We start from the raw sequence: 17,893 nt of genomic DNA on the forward strand, positions 1-17,893 counted from the left end.
GGTGTCCTTGACTGGTGTCAGGCAAAGATGCAATTGTGCCTCACACCCCGCAAATGAGTGTTTCGAAGTAATAATAATGTCGCGGAAACGGCTAACCCCACATGGAGTCCCCGATAGTGCCACCACTTCTTTTCCGATGGAATTTCGGGTACGAAGTGCCACCATGTCGCCGGCCAGAATCACCGTAAACTTGAGCTGGTAGGCGGAGCTTCTTTTTGCGATAAAAGTAATGCTGCACATCTCCGGATACCATATCATTCCGGAAATGTACAGTTCTCGAGCAACGGGTTTTGCTGCCTCGGGACATGTGTGTGGGACACAATTCCTAAGTCAAAATAACGTCACAATTTCAGATGCATATGAGCCTTCTTGATGGTTTCATTAAGTACAACTCATACGACGTGCTCTCATCTAACCCTTGCTACCATGGCCGAACACGACAGAACGACTGAATTCATCTTCTTCCATCTTGACAGTACCATCCAGCCGGAGGATCCGAACAACCAAAAGGGCCAGGAAGTGCTCAAAATCCTCCATGGCGTCAAGAGTCACGATGCTTGCGAATGGGCGGGTTGGGGCAGGACTGAAGAGAATCCCAATGCGCTGATATTGGTACTTGGTGAGTCGAGTGAACTCCTAAGATCGTCGTCTCAAATAGTCGCACGAGACCCCAGCTGATCCCTGAGCAATACTACGAGACAGAATGGTCTCACCGAAGCGTAAATTTATCGACCAACTCCCTCCAGGCACTAGCTAAGGCCGAGCCTCCAATAATACGCTTGAAGACTCGCCTGGAGCGACCCTTGTCAAGCGTCGGCGGACTGCTAGCGAGTCCATGTGTTGATGTGACCACACTGCCGTTTGTTGGTTCCAGTACTCTCGAGGATAGAATCAAGGATCTGAAGGCAGTGTCGCGAATGAGACAGTGTGTTACTCAGGAAGTTTTGCCCGAGGTCAGACCAGACTATTACATTCTCAGTACTGCTGGATCTTTCGCCGAGCTTGACTCCGACAAGAGTCCGACAGGCAGAGTAGAGATTTGTATGGCTGTGGTTGGATGGAGAAGCAGACAACAGCACTACGATATGTGGAAGGAGCAGTCATTCAAAGACATGATACCTGACCTGCGAGAGAGAATGTCACCATACCCCCCTGGACTGGGCATTACGCACACCGCCTTCCAGCTACTTTGAGGGATAGTACTGCTTGGCAGAGGGATCGAATAGCTCAGCTTACGGTCCTGGGTCGCTGTGGACATGCTCTTATTCTCATGCCCAAGAGTTTTGAGGAGGGCGTGCGTTATTGACGCGTCGAAAGCAAACTGACAGCTGTGCGATTTCACTAATAATGCAGTCAATGAGGATTAGAAAGGACTTATACTCCCCCAACCGCTCGATAGCGTGAGTGTACCTTATGTCGTGTTGAAATTAGTGTCCGATGTCTGACAATGACTTCTGTCGGGGAGAGTAGCAACACTACGCAGTACCACTCATGTAAGCCCCCTACGCCGGGATTCCAGACAAGTGACGGTCTTTTCAAGCATCCAGGTATGCAGAGTACCGCAGATACAGGCTTGGTGCATGTGTCGAGCTGGCTTTCGATGTTTCTCGCTGGCAAATGCAAACAGTGTGGTCCACCTGGTTCCCGGGTTTTAGTCAGGCTGAGTGCTGAAACCTCCGCGCTTCAGCTTATACAGCCCAAGCTTTGAGCTGGTGCCATCTCGGATAGAAGCAGCGTGACCGGGGAACGGGGAGCGGGTGGTGGTGGTGGCGTCCTCGGAAACAGCCGAGGCCAGGTTGGCACGAATGTGCCATGTGATGCGCCGGAAAAGTTTCAGTACATGTACGCCGGTCGTTTTTGGCAATCCTAGAAAGGACTTGAGAACATCTTGACCGATACTCTAACCGTAGGCAAAGAAGATCAAATTCGATATTCATGGCAGACCAGGTAGTGTACGTCAATCCTGCCCCCTTCACACAATACCAAGATCCGGCTGGGGCAGTCGATACTAACAAACCCTTATAGCATCGTGACCGGGGCGGGAAATGGAATTGGTCTCAGCATGATCCAGCTACTGATGAAGTCGGCCAAAGTGTCCCATGTAGTTGCGGTGGATCTAAACATTGATAAACTGAAAGCGATACAAAAGGAGCATCCCGAGAAGGTGTCTTTGGTCACCGGAGACGTCTCTAAGACTTCGACCAGTATTGAAGCTGTTGAGACAGCCGTTAAACAGGGAGGGCATCTCAACTCCTTGATCTTGAACGCAGCCATGGTGCGACCTACCGGGTATCTTCCCAAGCTGGTAGTGAACGACTGGAGAAAGGCATTTGATGTAAACTTTTTCTCCCAGCTCGATATGGTACGTACGAAACAGGATCGTGATATCCCATAAGAAATAATTGCTGATGGTAGTGTCTGGGTTTATAGATGCAACAGGCGTGGCCGCATTTACTGGAGAGCGAAGGGAATGTGATGATGACATCAACCAGAGTCTCTCAGGAGCCGACTGATTCATGGACCTGTTATGCCACCACAAAGGCGGCATTGAACTACCTGTGTTCGTGCCTGCCCCTTGAAGAACCCAAGATCAAATACGTCGCCATCACTCCTGGGGCGGTCGACACAGATTCTCAAACTGCTTCACGCCTGGACGGTAAGATCAGTCCTCAACGCATACAAATTTTCTTTACAGGTTGCTTGTTGCTGACATTGTCCCAGAGAACTTCTCTCCTAAGATGCGCAAATTTTTGAACGAGATATACTCGAGCAACAAGCTCCTCAAGCCCGAACAGCCCGCTTCTGCATTTGTCAAGCTCGTGGAGACTGGTATACCCGACAAATTCACGGGCAAGACGATCTACTGGGGTGACATATAGACGCATCGCGGTCGGCGTGGTCTGGGGTCGTTCAGAAGCTGAACATTTTTGGGCAGATCCGCACAAACTGCCGCTGCGCGAAGACCATATCAGCCAGACACTGGAGTGAGACCAGGAGTTGTAGATAGTGCGCATCAAGATGACTGGGTTGAAGTCTACTGAGCGTGTACCTCGCACAGAATTTACCGGCATGTTCTACGTACCTTTGCCGATGGAGACCACGTAGAGACTTGCTCAACGGGGGGTGGTTGTATACCGGACAATATCAACACGCCAACGACGGCGAAAAAACCAAGTGATAGCGATGTATAGAGGTAGTTTAGGGCCTCAGATATTGCTGTGGTGAAGTGCAAAAGGAAATTCTGAAAGGGAGTATGCATCCTTGCACAAATGGCTTTATTAGGCCGGGCCTGACAGGGGCCTTCTTCTCCACGGCACTCCCATGCGTTGCCCCAAAAAGCATGACCGCGAACTTTGTACCCCGGCTGGGGTGCTGTGGCTCTACGTAAATGCCGCGCGGACCCCTCCATCTTTTTCGCTCTTCTCGGGATACTGCGGAGTATTGTGAAGGACCGTCCTTCGCCGCCCCTGCAAGTAGACTGTCCCGGTCTTCAATTCCCGCTCCCTACTCCTCCTACACTCCCTTCACGCTTCGAGTCAGACCACAGCGAAACACTCCTGTTGTATTAATACCCAGACGTTGCAGTAACCTGCAACACCCTCAACGCCGACATGCACGAGTGCACGCTGTGTCTCAAAACCTTTAATCGCAGGTATGTGGGGTTGGCGGCAGCCTGATCAACCGCTAACATAGTACTTGATTTCCCACGCACAGAGACAGTCTCAACCGCCACCTCAAAATGCACGAGAGAGGTATCAAAGTGCGTAAATGGTCCTGTGAGCGCTGTCAGAGGTAGAATGTCTTGAACTTGCGATTCTTGGCCCGGCGCCTCAACTCATTCAATCCAGATCCAAGATCAAATGTTCAGCGGACCGACCGCAATGTACGGGGTGTGCGCGCAGCAAGGAAGTTTGCACATATTCATCCATGTCGACTCCTCGAAATCACTCATCTGGCCTCGTATCAGACTCGCACATACAGCCGCAATCAATCTCTGCTACCTACGCCGATCCTTCTAGCAACTATGAGGAGACACCTGAGATGCCAGTACTGCAAGACGCACCATATGTGACGTCTCCTTCCCTGGTCTACGCTTCCGATACCCAGAATCATCTCCCAAACAATTGCTCCCAATCTCTGAGCTCCTTCGCAGGGTTCCCGCCTGAGGACATTTTAAAGGACGATTCGTTCGCTCCGTATGACGATACGAATTTTGACTGGTTCATGCAAGCGGCGCCCGAAACACAGAACTTGGGATTTTTTGAGATGCCCTTCGATTCGGCGAACAGCAATTTGTTCCCTCATAAAGTCACGCAGAATGCTCAGAACCCTGCAGCCATGTACCATGAAAGCGAGCCTGCGAAGGAGAACTGGTTACTGAATGGCACAGCCAGCGCGGGATGCCCGTCAGCGATACCGCAACTGAGCGTCATTCGTGTTAATCCCTCGCAAACAGGCTTTTATTGTCAATTGGAGCGATTGACCGAATCAGATAGGGCTAGGGTACAACAATCCATCAGGCTGGCTCTTGAAAGACCTCTCTGGACACCCATTTCTTTGGAAAATTTCCCGTCAAAGGAAACTCTGGACCATTGCGTTGATCTGTTCTTCGCGAACTGGAATCCGGTATTGCTTAACTGCTTTGTGTGCACCTCGAGTCACCGCATTGACAATCTGCTAGATCGTCAGCTTCATCCACCGGCCAACGTTCAACCCTACAACCGCACCTGAAGTGCTCCTAATTTCCATGGCGTGTATTGGTGCGCGCTTTACCAAGTTCAGCGGTGCTCCGGGTTTTTCCAGTGCTTTGGCGGAATTAGGTCGCCGCCTTTTGATTGCAACGGTGCGTTTAGCGGTTACTCTGAAAATTTGATGGACTGACGCAAGGCCGCAGGTCGAACGGAGCCCGGAAGTTGCCAGAACGGAGACCTACTTCACATCACAACTACTACTTGGCGTCTATGGCTACTGCAGTGCTGACAAAACATTATTCACCTATATTGACTCGCTACGGGGCATCCTAGTTCGCAATGGAAAGCTCATCGGTCTATTCCGAGATCCTCCTACGCGAGTATCCGACTCCAGCGGCAACAAAACGGAAAGTCAGTGGATGACCTGGGTTGCTGCTGAGCGCTGGAGGAGGATTGGGTGGGCGGTATACGTAGGTTACGGCACTGTGTGAGCTTTCAAGGCCGTCTCAGCTAACCTGAACTGAAAATAACAGGAATTCGACGCCTCAGTCAGCTTTTTGCACAACCAGCGGCCACTGTTCAGCACGGGCGACATGATGCTCAGCCTTCCAAGCGATGCCTCCTGTTGGGACGCTCCCTCGGCTCATTCCTGGATGGCTCTGCGCTCCCAAGGCTCGGCCGACAATGTGCTGACCCACTTCAGACTGGCAGTCCGGAGCACCTTCGACACCAGTCTCAGCGAGGATTTTCAGTTCAATGACGGGCAACACCTGCATCTCATTGTATTGACGCTGGCTCGCTTTCTCTGGTCAATCAAAGAGCTCCAGGCGTCTCCCCTCCAGGATGTTGTGCCTGAACAATGGCCGTTCCTGGCGCATAAGAGCAACCTCTTGGATAAGCTCGATAGCTATTTGACGCCATTGAGCATTGCCCGAATGTCTGGGAACGATCAAGAGCTTCGGCAAGCCGTTGCCAGAGCCCTAATGATCCATATCTCTCATCTGTATGGTGCCAATGACCTTATGGACTGGCTTCCTGGCCTGCTCCGGAGCGCAGGAAAGAGCGAGATGATCAAAGAAAGGATGAAGACCTGGGGCAAGGAGGACCCCGTTCGGCTGAGAAGAGTGATCTACCATAGCGCCCAAATCATTGCAATAAGCCGAGACTTCCCGTTCAACGCTCCATATGAACCTTTTTTCGTCTTTCATGCAGGAGCTGCGCTGTGGTGTGCAGCCCAGCTTCTGGGAGAGGCTCCGACAGATTCTGAAAGTGACAACTCTGTCAACCTGTTATTCCTAGATCGACACATTACCGATGGTGATGTCGACTACTTCAAGGTCTTGAAGTGGATTCGTGAAGGCGGTAGCGTGGTTATTGGCTTGCATGGTGTCCCTATCCTGGGAGCCCAGTCCAGTCACGTCCAGGTGATGGAAGAAACGGTCCGAATTCTTCGCAATATGCGGGTTTGGGCTCTATCGGGCGCGTTCATCGATGTTCTGCGCCGGTTCATTTGAGCGGATGCCGCGTAGGCTGGACCTATTCTCGGTGGATCCGACATTCAAACGTCTAGAAGCATCTAGAGAGCAGATCATAAATACTTTTGTAGAGAGAAACCTTCTGAATGGAGCTTTTATACCACGCCTTCGTCTTCCCTTCCTTAAGGAAATCTGGCCTATCTTGGATGATGAACTACGTTTTCGAGCCTCATGCTGTTTGGTAGACCAGCCGCTTTCCGTGTACTTTGCCTTCTCTGAGATCATTGAGTCCGGACACTATTCCACTCAAACCTTCAACCCTCACTTCAGCTCGTAGAGGTTTGATCTTGTCGTCTGAAAAGAACTGCTCGATGAGGACGGCGAACTGGGTAGCGAAAGCCACGTCCTCTTCAACTACAGGAGACGCAACCCCCTTGAATCCAAAAGAAAACTCACGTCCCAGAATAGTGAAGCCAACAATCTTGATGGTTTGGACATCTCGAGCATTTATTGTAGGCCCATTTGCCGTGAGACTGATGTAGAAGCCACTTTTGCAACCCATTGCAGCTGCGCAGATGGCTGCCGATTGGTGGTCGGAAATGCAGTCGACGGTGTACTGAATGTTGCCGCCTGTTTCGTTACGCAGGTCGTTTTCGCAGTTGTGATCGCTCTGACAAGAGAAGAGTATAGTTAACGAGACATGTCAAGAAGACGAAGAGACCATTTTATGGCTGGGCAACAGGCGATACCTACATAGTCGAAGACAGCGTCAGCGCCAAAGGCCTCCGCAAGATGAGCACTTTGGCGAGAACAGACTGTGAGGACCCTCATTCCTGTCCTGCCTCCGATGTGTCAGCCAAGGTGCCAGGTCATTGGTGATGTAGGAGATGCCAATAGTCTCACAATTTCGCCATCTGAATCAGCATCAGGCCTATCGAAGTTGCGCCTCCGTACACGAGCAGAGTCGGCGCGTTCCCATTAAAGACCGCATCCCTGTCAGGATAGGGCAAAGACAATTGGTGATACAGACAGAATCCCGCCGTGAAAACCGGAGTCGGCAAAGTCGCGCCATTCTCAAAAGACATGTCATCTGGCAGGTGTAGCAGCGCATGCGTCGGCGCAACCAGATAAGTAGCAAAGGCCCCGTCTTGCGGTCTCAAAGTGTTCCCTGTATGTCCGAGTTAGAGGGAAGCTATTGGCCAACGTGGTCTCGGAGAGGCTTCCAAACATACCTCCCATCGTCATTCCTGCCACGCGGTCACCAGGCTTCACAGAGCAAACATGTGCTCCCACAGCTTCCACAACGCCAGCAAAGTCGCACCCGAGAACCGTTGGGACAGGCGGGGTTCGACCGTACAGCATCTTCCAGTCGTACGGATTCAGCGCGACGGCCTCGACCTTGACGAGGGATTCATTATCACCAAGGACGGGCAGGGGGCGCTCCTCGATCACCGCGCTGGCTTGAGCTACCTGTAGTAAGACTGTAGTTGATTTATGCATGATTGACATCAAATGTTGTTGGATTTAGCTGTCTGTAATATATCAAGCGTTAGTTGGTATCGACCGCCCGCAATGTTTGAACGGGGCTGATTCGGGATTTCTATTCCCCGAGGTTCTTTGGTGGTGGGTGTCGGTTACTCGGACTTTGGGTGGGCGGAATGTTCACATCAACTCCGACGACGATGGGCCATGGTGGAGGTCTTTCGATCGTCGCATACCTCACTACTATGTACTGTACCCATGCTTTGGTGGGCAACGCGATAACGCGATCACTATGGGTGGAGAAAAGTGAGCACTTGTTTTCTGTTTTCATTTCTCCTTGAGTTATCTTGATAATTTAGCCCTCATAGACTATTTGGAAGCAACAGTAACGCTCAGTTTAGCCTGCTTTTTGCCGCAACCTGTTGTACATGCTTCTTGATCTTAATCGAAATTTACAAGATATGGCGGTCAGTCAAGTCCCAGTCCCGGCCGCACCAACGGCAGGCTGAAACCCATGAGCCACTTCTTCACCGTCATCATTGGCGGTGGTCAGGCTGGCTTAAATGATGGTGGGCGCTTCTAGGCCCTCGGTGTACGCTATGTGATCCTTGAGGCGAACAAGCAGGTAGGTGATGCCTGGCATTTGAGATACAAACCAGCCAAACGTAAGCTCTGCTCTATCCCTACCTTGAGGCCCAACAGAAATGACATCAGCGCTGCAGTCCACACCGTTCGAGAGTGCTGTGAGTTGATTATTCACGAGGATTTCCAAACCTGTTTGCCCCATTTGCGCAGATAAGAATCCTACAGGACATCTACCCTTTGATCGGACGTTCGGTCCCCAGTACCCAGAATACCTTGGCAAGGAGGATCTCGCCAGGGGTCATCGACTGTGGGCTGAACAATATGGCATCGTAAGTAGTTGTCCCCCCAGGTCTTCTTGTCTGGCTCATAGCGGTTAACTTCCGACCAGAACATCTGGCTGTCGACCAAGCTCGAATCTGGTCGCTGAGATGCCAAAGAGAAACTCTACACCCTGAACATCACTTGCCATGACATTAAGTCGCACGTCACCGCCAAACACGCGGTCATCGCCACAGGAGCGGGCTCACCAACCCCAGTCTCGCCGACGCTGCCAAACAAGGTATTTTCCCAAATAAGGGATTGTTTTCAAATATAGCTCAGCTGATTGAGTCGTGAAAAGGACAGGTTTCGGGGCACCGCGGTGCACTCAAGCCAGTACGACTCAGCCATCGCCTAGCAAGGAAAGTCTGAGATTGTGGTTGGCACAGCGAACACCGGACACGATGTTGCGGACGACATGTGCAAATCTGACATGGACGTGACGATGGTGCTGCGAAATCAGACTTCTAAGTATCGGACCTGTTCTGCCGTGTTTCCTAGGCAGCGATCTTTACTGATGGGCACACTAAATATAGACGTGCTCTCTTTGAAATACATCCAAAGCCGATATATTTGTAAGTTGAGTATGGGGCTTCACAACAATTCTATACTGACACAACCGTGCCAGAAATGTATAATAGCAAAATCCCAGCGGAAATTAGCGATCGCGTCATGTTCACCAATCTTGTGTAGAACCCGAGCTTTGGGATATTGGCGGAGCTTTGGGCCACGCGCGGTGGTATTCCAAGATTTTGGCCCTCTCGATGAAGGCTGACCAGCTTGGTACGCCACTACCCGTGTACACCGAAGCGAGACACAACTTGGAGGTAGGACGGAGATGCGGCGGTGCGACCTCGCAGGGAAAGGACTGCAGAGTATGTGGTTTAGAGCAAGTAGTCGATACGATGATCCATTTACATTATGTCCATCGTACATCAGATTTATCGTACATCATATCCATCGTCCTCCGTACACCAGATTTATTGTACATCCTTGTCAAGGGTCTCCAATTTCCAGACGCCAATCTGCAATGACAGCCATTATGCCACCACCTGGCACTCCGACCTCTCGTATTTTAGATGTACATGACTGTTTGTCCACCTGTAAGAATACGGATTCTGGTTCTGCAGTACTCCTTGCGCGGGTCCTCAAGCGGAAATCGATACCTTTCGGTCGGAGGTAGGAGCACGCGCAGGTATACGAGCCACCGCGTGTGTAAGCCGACGCACTCCACGATCTCATGCCGCCCCGCAGTCTTGTAAAGAGTCCGGGGTTGTCGTGTCAAGGTTAAATAGTCAACACCCCGGCTGGTTGAAGACCTTCAACTTGTCTTTTGCTTTCTTCAAAACAAAAACCGTCTTCTTTCCTGGCGATCAATCAATGGTTCAATGTCGTTCCGATCGATGATATAATTGTCTCTTGATCACTTGACAGATATACTGAAGCACCAAAGTAACGAACACTCGATATGGACGCCAATAGACGGTACAACTCTGGTTTATCTAAGTTCCGGTCGTCGCTGCCATCACCATCATCCATGTCGCCCCTTGTTGCAGTCCTTGTGGTACTCACTGCGTTACTGCTCAGCACAACGTATCACAAATATTCCCGCTTGAGCCACATCCCAGGACCCTTTTGGGCCCGATTCACAGGGTTCTGGATTACATGGAAACTATGGCATCACGAGAGTATGGCCGATATCATGCTTGATCTCGATAGGAAGTACGGGCCTGTTGTACTCATTGCACCTAATAATGTCGTGTTTAGTGACCCTGTGGTCATTCCCATCATTTACGCCACGGCTAGACCATACAAAAAGGTAAGCCTCGAATATGGAGCTGTGTTATTTGGCTGTGCTTTTCGCATGCCTGAGTCGTTCTACACTAGTACTGGATCTCTCCTTTTAGATTCATCGTCTGATTCCTTTGCATACAGGCCTTATCCTACGAGCCGGCGACACCCCTTGTCAACGGTCGGCTCCAGGATTCTTTCGTCACCACGCGCGACGAAGCTCGCGTTTCGGCGATCAAGAAGCACATCAATTCCGCGTTCACTGCTGCGGCCATTGGCTCGTATGAGTCGCACGTGGACGAGGGAATCAGACTGTTTATCTCGCGTGTACGAGATGCCGCCGCGCAGGACAACAAGGTCGACTTCGTTCGTTGGATGAAACTATTTTCTTTCGAGACTCTCTGCCGTATCGCCTTTAGTGATGGCAACTTCTCAGAACAGGATGTTCAGGACACGCTTAGAGGTGCCATAGAGCGCTTCGACCACTGGTACTTCTGGTTCTTCCTTCCGAAGCTTGAGAAGCTACTTTTCAAGAACCCATTCGTCCTGGGATCCCGTGGCTCGTCCTTACTAGGCCGCAGGGCTGTAGCAAGGGTTCAGGAGAGACACGCAGTTGGAGGGGTCGGTATGCACTCGGACCTGCTGGAGTCCTACCTTAAAGGTAACAGGAAAGCCCCTGACACATTCACCGAGGGCACTGTAGTCGGTCTGGTGATCTCGACCATCCACGCCGGGTCAGAGACCACTGGCTCGACACTAACTGACGTGATCCGCCAGCTGTTGCTGCACCCGCAATGCCTAAAGGATCTAGTCACCGAGCTCGAGGCGGCTCAGTTAACCAGCCCACCGACCTTTGCCTCCGTGTCCAAGCTTGAATACCTCGAAGCGGTGATCAAAGAGTCCATGCGACTGAACCTTGTCAGCCATGCTCCCTTGGAGCGGGAAGTCCCCGACGGCGGTGCTAACATTGGTGGCGTTCATATTCCAGGTGGCACGGCCGTCGCGCTTAACGTTCAAGGGCTTTCGCTTCGGGAAGACGTCTGGGGTTCAGAGCCCGAAGAATTTCGACCGCATCGATGGCTCAAAGCAGACCAGGGCCAGCGCGCCAGGATGGAGCGCGCCTGGTCAGGCTTTGGTCACGGCAAGCGAATGTGCATAGGACAACACATCGCCTGGATCGAAATGAAGAAGCTTCTACCAGAGATTTTACTCAATTTTGATGTACGTGGTGACCACCCCTTCCCTACTTTCCCACTTGCGTTATCTTCTCCTGTCGTGGATAGCCAGCCCCAGGAAGAGCCAATATTAACCCTAAGCAGATGAAATTGGTGTATCCCGATCACCCGGTAAAATACTACAACACCATAGTCGGAGTGCCCACGGAGATGTGGCTGGACATTCACCTCCGGAACCGGGAGCTGATCACTTAAGTAGGATGGGATTTGTGAGCACCTCTGCTGAAATCATCTTTGTATCTACATGGAAGTATGTACTCCGAATAACGGTAGACCTTACCGTTTCACATGCTAACCGCTGCAGCGCTGGTGGCTTCACAAGAGACGGTCGAAAGCAAACGATCCAGATCTCAGACCAAAGACGGACGGGTTAGAGGCCCATGACAGGATAGAAGCTCTCTGCGGAGGCCAAAGGCCCGAACGATATCGACATGTGTGCAGTTATTGGATCACGACACGAACAAAAGGACAAACCAATTTCCAAGACGGTGAAAACAACGGAGAATGGGCCAGGATTGAGATGTGTCTTGGTTACTTTGAGATTTCGATCATATTTGACACTTGGATGCTCTACAGCTCTAGTCTCAATCTAAGACGGTCTGATTCTGCTTCCGAATCTTTCGTGAAGGCGGTGAGCTAGCAGTTATGCTCCAGCTTAACCTTGTCGCTGAGAGTAGACAGCTGAACCTAGTCCAATCCAAGGTACCGTTCAATACGCAATAATATTCTATTCGCAAGTCACCATAACGTTTACAGATGAGTTTAGAAATTATCCACCGACGGACTGAGTATCGATCATGGTCTACTGCTACTCGATAGGAAACTTCCCGGCTCCCTTCTTGAAGACATTGTTGGGATCGTACTGTTTCTTCAGTGCGAGCACCCTTTCGTAATTGACACCAAAGATATCCTTTGCCGATGCCGACGCAATGCCTATTATTAATCATGGTTAGTCAAAATTGCTGTTGGCGCTGAATCATGAGGGCCACATGAGGCAGACTGTAACTCACCATCATAGTTACCATATTGGCCCACACCGTCATTATTCTTGTGTTTCGCCAGCTCCTTGTCCACCTTGCTGGCCATATTTCGCGTCCACTCTCGGCAAGTCTTGTCATTCTGAGCACCGACCCATCTCGTACTGAAGAGAATGTTGTAGTGTTCGCCGCGGTTGGCAAAGGACATGGCCGTCTGAGACACCTCGTTGACCTTGCGCTGTGAGAAGAACTCGAAGAGGATGATGGTCTTGATGGCGTCAGGGATTTCAGCCATAAACTTGAGATAATCGTCGAGGATAAGCTGGCCTAGGTGCTCCGGCAGGGGCACAGTGAAAGCAGAGCCTTTCTGAGTCTTGCGATCTCCGTGTGTCGAGACTCTGTTCAGCATGGAGTTGACTTCCTTGTACGGGATCTCTGAGGTCAAGTCTTTGATCGGGCCCAGCGCGAATAGATCAGCGTAGTACCTCAGAGCCTCGGACTTGGGTCCATCGTAGAATAGGATAGTCAGCACGGCCGCTTTACGTTTTGGAGCTGGGGCGCCGAAACCGACCACCATACCGCTCTCGCCTTTAGTGTTGATAACGAGCTTATTGGCAAAATTCAAGACCTTGTCGAGATCTGACGTCTTGAACACCAGCAACCCACCCCAGACTGGGTTGCTTTGCTTGTATCCTTGAAATGTGAAGCTTGTTGCTACACCAAAACTTTGCCCGGCGCCTCTTAAAGCCCAGAACAGATCAGGGTTCTCGGTCTCCGACGCTGTCAGAATTTGTCCGTCTGCAGTCACAACTTCGACCTCCAGTAAATTGTCAATTGTTAGGCCATACTTGCCTGTCAGCCAGCCATAGCCGCCGCCTAAGGTCAAACCGCCCACGCCAGTGTGATTGACTGTACCACCGACAGTGGCTAGGCCGTACTCGGCGGCGGCGTGGTCAACGTCCTCCCAGATGCAGCCGCCGCCAGCCTTAATAGTCTTCTTTTCCACGTCGACGGTGACTTGACGCATCTTAGTGAGGTCGACTACGAGGCCGCCCTCCGTTGAGGACGATCCTGATGTCGAGTGGCCGCCGCCGACAACGGCGATCTCCAGCCCGTTGGCTTGTGCAGACAGCACCGCCGTGGACGCATCTTCGGCAGTGGTCACCTGTACTACCACGGCCTAAATTCAAACGAAAGAGTGTCAATTTAAAAGTTCTCATCCCAATTCAAGCTGCCCATAATCTCGCTCTCCCAGCAACAATCAATAGGTTAACCACTTACGGCTCTTTTCTCAGCGGCCTCAGACCATCGATGCAGTGATTCCTGATAGCCTTCAGAATCGGGTGTGAAAACGACCGACGCTTTGAGAGAGCTCCTCAGCTCATCGAAGCTTGGTGTGAGAGCGCCGGTGGAACCCATCCTCGAGTCGGTTCGCACAGTCTTGTTTGCGTTTGCCAGAGTTGGGAATACTCAAGCAAGGAGTCGTCTGGTGATTCGACTTTAAAGAACTTTTCAAATGGAACAAGACTATCGCGTCTTGCCCGAACCGAAATTTCACCACTGTACGGAGTACCGAGATTGACAAAGCGCGGGTCGGGTGATATTACGACAGCAATTAGCTGCGTAAATTCGGCGGCCTGCTTGGTAAGTAGATTTAGTTAGGTGTCGTCTTTCTCAGAGGTTTGAAGCACTCTTCCGAGAGCACAACCCGTACCAAGCTCAAGCTTGGAGGATATAGTAGGCCCCGGAGGTGATGTGGGCTCCACACCTCTGGCAGATCCCACGAGGCCCCGAATCCGAGCCTCCGCATGCAGAATCCGGAGTTTGTGTGGACATCCGGGCATGAGTTTGAGACCGTGTGACTCGACTTCCCCAGGCAGAGTAGCTCAAATAACTCGCTAAGCTAACTTCTCTCTGCTTGCGGTGTTAATTTCACTTGCTGCGTCGAGGGCGCATTTCATTGCAGAATACCTTGACGAACGGCTCCTGACCCACCCAATCGCCTGTTGTTTTCGGGGTTCATGTGATGAAATCGCCGTCCCAGTACGTAAGACCGAGGAAACAACTGTCGCATTCGCAGGCAAGTTCTTCCACGCTTCATCCGGTGATTAGCACTACCACCTACATCAAAATTATGCGGCCGAAACAGAAGTAGCATCGCCCTGTTTTGTAAGGCTACTGCGGCACAGTGTCACAGGAATGCACTGAGACATCCGAGACAGGCTACAAAACAAATAATCGAAGAGGTGGGTCTGAGTAATATGGAAAGGCATTTAGGCATAATCGCTTACTGTACGGATATAAGGAGGCGGACTCGTGAACAAAGGTCCCGAAGAGTTCTCGGGCCAAATCCCAAGAACTCACGTTGGTAGCGGCGTGGAACGCCACCTGCTTGGAGGTGGTAAACTCTTGCCGTGATTTCGGTGTATTTGACGCAAAAATCACTACTACAGTCACACTCCATCCGATCAGCATCATGGTTACGGCTTCTCCTATCCCAGATGGACACCCCGATGCTGAGACGGTTCTTCCTTTGAAAGACGATATCTTGAAACTGGCGTGGCTTTATGGCCGCGGTTGGTGAATAAGCACACCTTGTTTGCTCGAGGCCTACAGTTGAGAATTATTGTGCTGGAGAGTGACGTAATGGGAGAGACATTCACTGAGGTGGTTTGATGTCCAATGGCGCGACTTATAATTAGGGAGACCATAGAAAGATGCATGTATTTCGGCGGACAGGGAGGTATTGTTCTCGCAGAAGATCCTACCCGTGGTTAATCAAGTAGAGTCCTCACATGGCTTTTCGGACGGCGCTGTGCGTGCACAAATGCATAGTGGACAGTGTACGCCATTATTTGGTCGATCACCTCTACTCGCAGCTCTGGAAATCAGCTCAAGGAAGAGGCACGAGGGGCCTTCCAGAGTGATACAGAAATCGATTTGGGATCTAGTGACGCAAAGACCATAAAACTAAGTTCTGGACCTTCTGATTAATGCAAATACCTTAGGTCTCACTATTTATCATTGCGCAGAATTAATGTTGCAATTCAGTGACCTGTCACCTCTCCTTGCACCTTCCCTTCACTCGAGCTCCTTATACGAGGCTCGAGCGGGAAGACCTCGTTCTGAGGCTGAATTCCATCATACACTTTACACCACCTTCCGGCCAATGGAGCCGGTGTAGGCCATGCATATTCTGGATCCCGTAGCCACAGCCTTACCAGGTGACGTCTATCTCACATCAGTAGCGGCATCTCTGGTGTGCATAATCAAAAAAGCTGCAAAGAAATCTTGCAAAACTTACTGTTGAGTTGGGGTATCTTTAAAACCATCACGAGCGTGGAAGACAGCCAAATTGTTCACGTACTGGACATCACCTTGGCGAAAGTCTAGCCCAACATTGAAGCGCTCGCCCAGAAAATGAAGAGCGTCCAGTGCTTCGGCTTGTGCTTCTGTGATTGCTGGGATGTTGGCAGAACGGGGTGGTGCTCCGAAGCCCGTAAAGGTCCGCCGAGCATATTGGAGCAGCACACGCTCAGGACTACTAGCTGTTGCAGGTTCGTAGAACAACAACGGCCTGTTCTCGTATGGTTCTCCTTTGTTACCAAAGCTACAGTAGTTTTAGCACGAAATAACATATTCGTGGAAGGAAGGACCATGTTTGCCACGTACTTTTCAGCTGGCCATGGCTCGGCAAGGGTACGAATCAAGTCTGGCCTTGTTTTGGCGAGCTCATTGTACACTCGCCAGGTGCTCGCCAGTCTGCTGACTCCACCTTCGGCCGCTGTGCTCAAAGCAAATAATGCGACAATGTCACCCGAGTCGGTTCGAAAGACCTGTTTGTCCGTGGTGTAGGCAGGAGCCCCGATCTTGTCCTTGTCCGCTGTTGTGCTGAGGTCTTTGATGTGATTAAGTACAACATCTGCTGGCTTGCCTTCAAACTGATTGTCTTGGCGGCCTCGTACAGCAGCACTGTGTGAGGAGACACCAGCATATATAATAATATTCTCCTCTCGTGTATGCTTGCTGACCGGTAGACCTCTAAGGACTTTGAAACCGTGGCCGTGGTGGAGTTCAAAAGATACTTCACGCAGTGCTGAATGAAGCGTCGGCAATGGGAATGTGTCCTGGTCAATGAACCCCAAGGGTTTGTTTAATGCTTGAACAGGTGTGATTCAGCTGCAGTCGAAGATAAATCGGCAGTTATAGGACAAACCTTGGAAATGCCTAAGTGCTGCTTCAATCTCGACCAATTCTTTATCACTCAGCTCATAAGTCCAGTCATATTTGCTGGGAAGATCTTGGCCGTCCCATACAAGATCAGAGACAAGCTCCCGGGGAAAGCCGACAGGAAGTGTTTTCTCAAGTCGTTCCGTCTCCTGGCGGCGTCGTGTTCTCGCAGCAAACTTCTCAGCATCTGGTGTATAGCTAATATCTGGTGGTGCAAATGTCAAAGCAACTGCAACGGTGGCCATAGTCACAGGGGTGTCGGATAAGGTAAATCGAAGTCGTGATATATTAGGACTTTAACGTTGGGATTAAATTGGTTGAAAAGTATTCCGTTCCTCGTGAGTGGGGATTGTGGCCATTTAATGCTTGAGAATGACCGGCTGCCGTCAACTCGGGCCAGAATGATGCAATCGGTAATCAACCAATATGGCATCAACGCAGGCTATTTGGAGCCAGAATAGGAGCCTATCACAAACACCATCGCTGCCCGCTCAACAGAGACTCGTAATGCTGTCTCAATCTGACGAGGTTCTTGATCGGCAAAGGCATAGAAACAGTTGAGACTTTTGCCCGACTTTGGGGCCTAGCTGCAGACTGAACATCCTTCTTAGCTGCAGACTGAACATCCTTCTTAGCAGCGATACTAAATGTTCACTGATTACGATCCAATTCTCGGATAATAAGGGCTTTCCTCCCAACATTAAGTCGGGATGCGAGCCAACAAGTAACATAGGGTTCCGTTGTGTTCCCCTCTCTGAAGTTCGCAAGACCAGAAGCGAACTGTGAGAAAGCATACAGAATTGCACAATTTCTAGGATCAGTCCGTGATACGCTTCAACAAATACAAACACTCGATGTCATCGAGACATACCGTCTTGTCCTTCGATCCACCGGGTTCACAACTGAACCGAGAGGACGAAACGGACTGAAGTTGGTAAGAAGAGTTGCCCTGCAGTAAGATTAAGAACCGCTAGATCCAAGTTGTGGCGCATTTAAACTAAAGCGATGTCTTGGCCGAGCAAGTATGTAGGAGGGAAGCCTCCAACGCTACTACCGTCTAAAGATTCTCTAGCAGCTAGCTTACACTACAACGGCAGCTATGACACTCA

At 50.8% G+C, this 17,893-nt stretch overlaps 7 protein-coding genes across 7 annotated transcripts; 4 read left to right on the top strand and 3 right to left on the bottom strand.

Moving 5' to 3' along the window:
- Window positions 1-426: 426 nt before the first annotated feature.
- Window positions 427-1,193, top strand: PV08_00010 (uncharacterized protein; the record flags this gene model as incomplete). Its single annotated transcript, XM_016374378.1, has 2 exons — window positions 427-619; window positions 703-1,193. 2 exons carry the CDS (start codon window positions 427-429, stop codon window positions 1,191-1,193), a joined length of 684 nt encoding a protein of 227 aa, XP_016239654.1.
- A 742-nt stretch (window positions 1,194-1,935) lies between these two features.
- PV08_00011 (uncharacterized protein) lies at window positions 1,936-2,879 on the top strand (the record flags this gene model as incomplete). Its single annotated transcript, XM_016374379.1, has 4 exons — window positions 1,936-1,952; window positions 2,026-2,362; window positions 2,431-2,665; window positions 2,722-2,879. The coding sequence occupies 4 exons, from the start codon at window positions 1,936-1,938 to the stop codon at window positions 2,877-2,879; spliced, it is 747 nt and encodes a 248-aa protein (XP_016239655.1).
- A 1,048-nt stretch (window positions 2,880-3,927) lies between these two features.
- Window positions 3,928-6,205, top strand: PV08_00012 (uncharacterized protein; the record flags this gene model as incomplete). Its single annotated transcript, XM_016374380.1, has 4 exons — window positions 3,928-4,626; window positions 4,682-4,843; window positions 4,895-5,161; window positions 5,225-6,205. The coding sequence occupies 4 exons, from the start codon at window positions 3,928-3,930 to the stop codon at window positions 6,203-6,205; spliced, it is 2,109 nt and encodes a 702-aa protein (XP_016239656.1).
- A 190-nt stretch (window positions 6,206-6,395) lies between these two features.
- On the bottom strand, window positions 6,396-7,666 carry PV08_00013 (uncharacterized protein; the record flags this gene model as incomplete). The annotated part of the gene is made up of 4 exons (XM_016374381.1): window positions 6,396-6,836; window positions 6,920-7,004; window positions 7,070-7,334; window positions 7,399-7,666. 4 exons carry the CDS (start codon window positions 7,664-7,666, stop codon window positions 6,396-6,398), a joined length of 1,059 nt encoding a protein of 352 aa, XP_016239657.1.
- A 2,422-nt stretch (window positions 7,667-10,088) lies between these two features.
- Window positions 10,089-11,772, top strand: PV08_00014 (uncharacterized protein; the record flags this gene model as incomplete). The annotated part of the gene is made up of 3 exons (XM_016374382.1): window positions 10,089-10,370; window positions 10,487-11,563; window positions 11,662-11,772. 3 exons carry the CDS (start codon window positions 10,089-10,091, stop codon window positions 11,770-11,772), a joined length of 1,470 nt encoding a protein of 489 aa, XP_016239658.1.
- Window positions 11,773-12,385: 613 nt separating this feature from the next.
- PV08_00015 (uncharacterized protein) lies at window positions 12,386-13,973 on the bottom strand (the record flags this gene model as incomplete). The annotated part of the gene is made up of 3 exons (XM_016374383.1): window positions 12,386-12,510; window positions 12,588-13,734; window positions 13,836-13,973. 3 exons carry the CDS (start codon window positions 13,971-13,973, stop codon window positions 12,386-12,388), a joined length of 1,410 nt encoding a protein of 469 aa, XP_016239659.1.
- A 1,731-nt stretch (window positions 13,974-15,704) lies between these two features.
- Window positions 15,705-17,029, bottom strand: PV08_00016 (uncharacterized protein; the record flags this gene model as incomplete). Its single annotated transcript, XM_016374384.1, has 5 exons — window positions 15,705-15,785; window positions 15,859-15,874; window positions 15,922-16,164; window positions 16,227-16,713; window positions 16,771-17,029. The coding sequence occupies 5 exons, from the start codon at window positions 17,027-17,029 to the stop codon at window positions 15,705-15,707; spliced, it is 1,086 nt and encodes a 361-aa protein (XP_016239660.1).
- Window positions 17,030-17,893: the final 864 nt, after the last annotated feature.

The sequence above is a fragment of the Exophiala spinifera genome (assembly GCF_000836115.1).
Source record: "Exophiala spinifera strain CBS 89968 unplaced genomic scaffold supercont1.1, whole genome shotgun sequence".
In the NCBI taxonomy this organism is placed as follows: domain Eukaryota; kingdom Fungi; phylum Ascomycota; class Eurotiomycetes; order Chaetothyriales; family Herpotrichiellaceae; genus Exophiala; species Exophiala spinifera.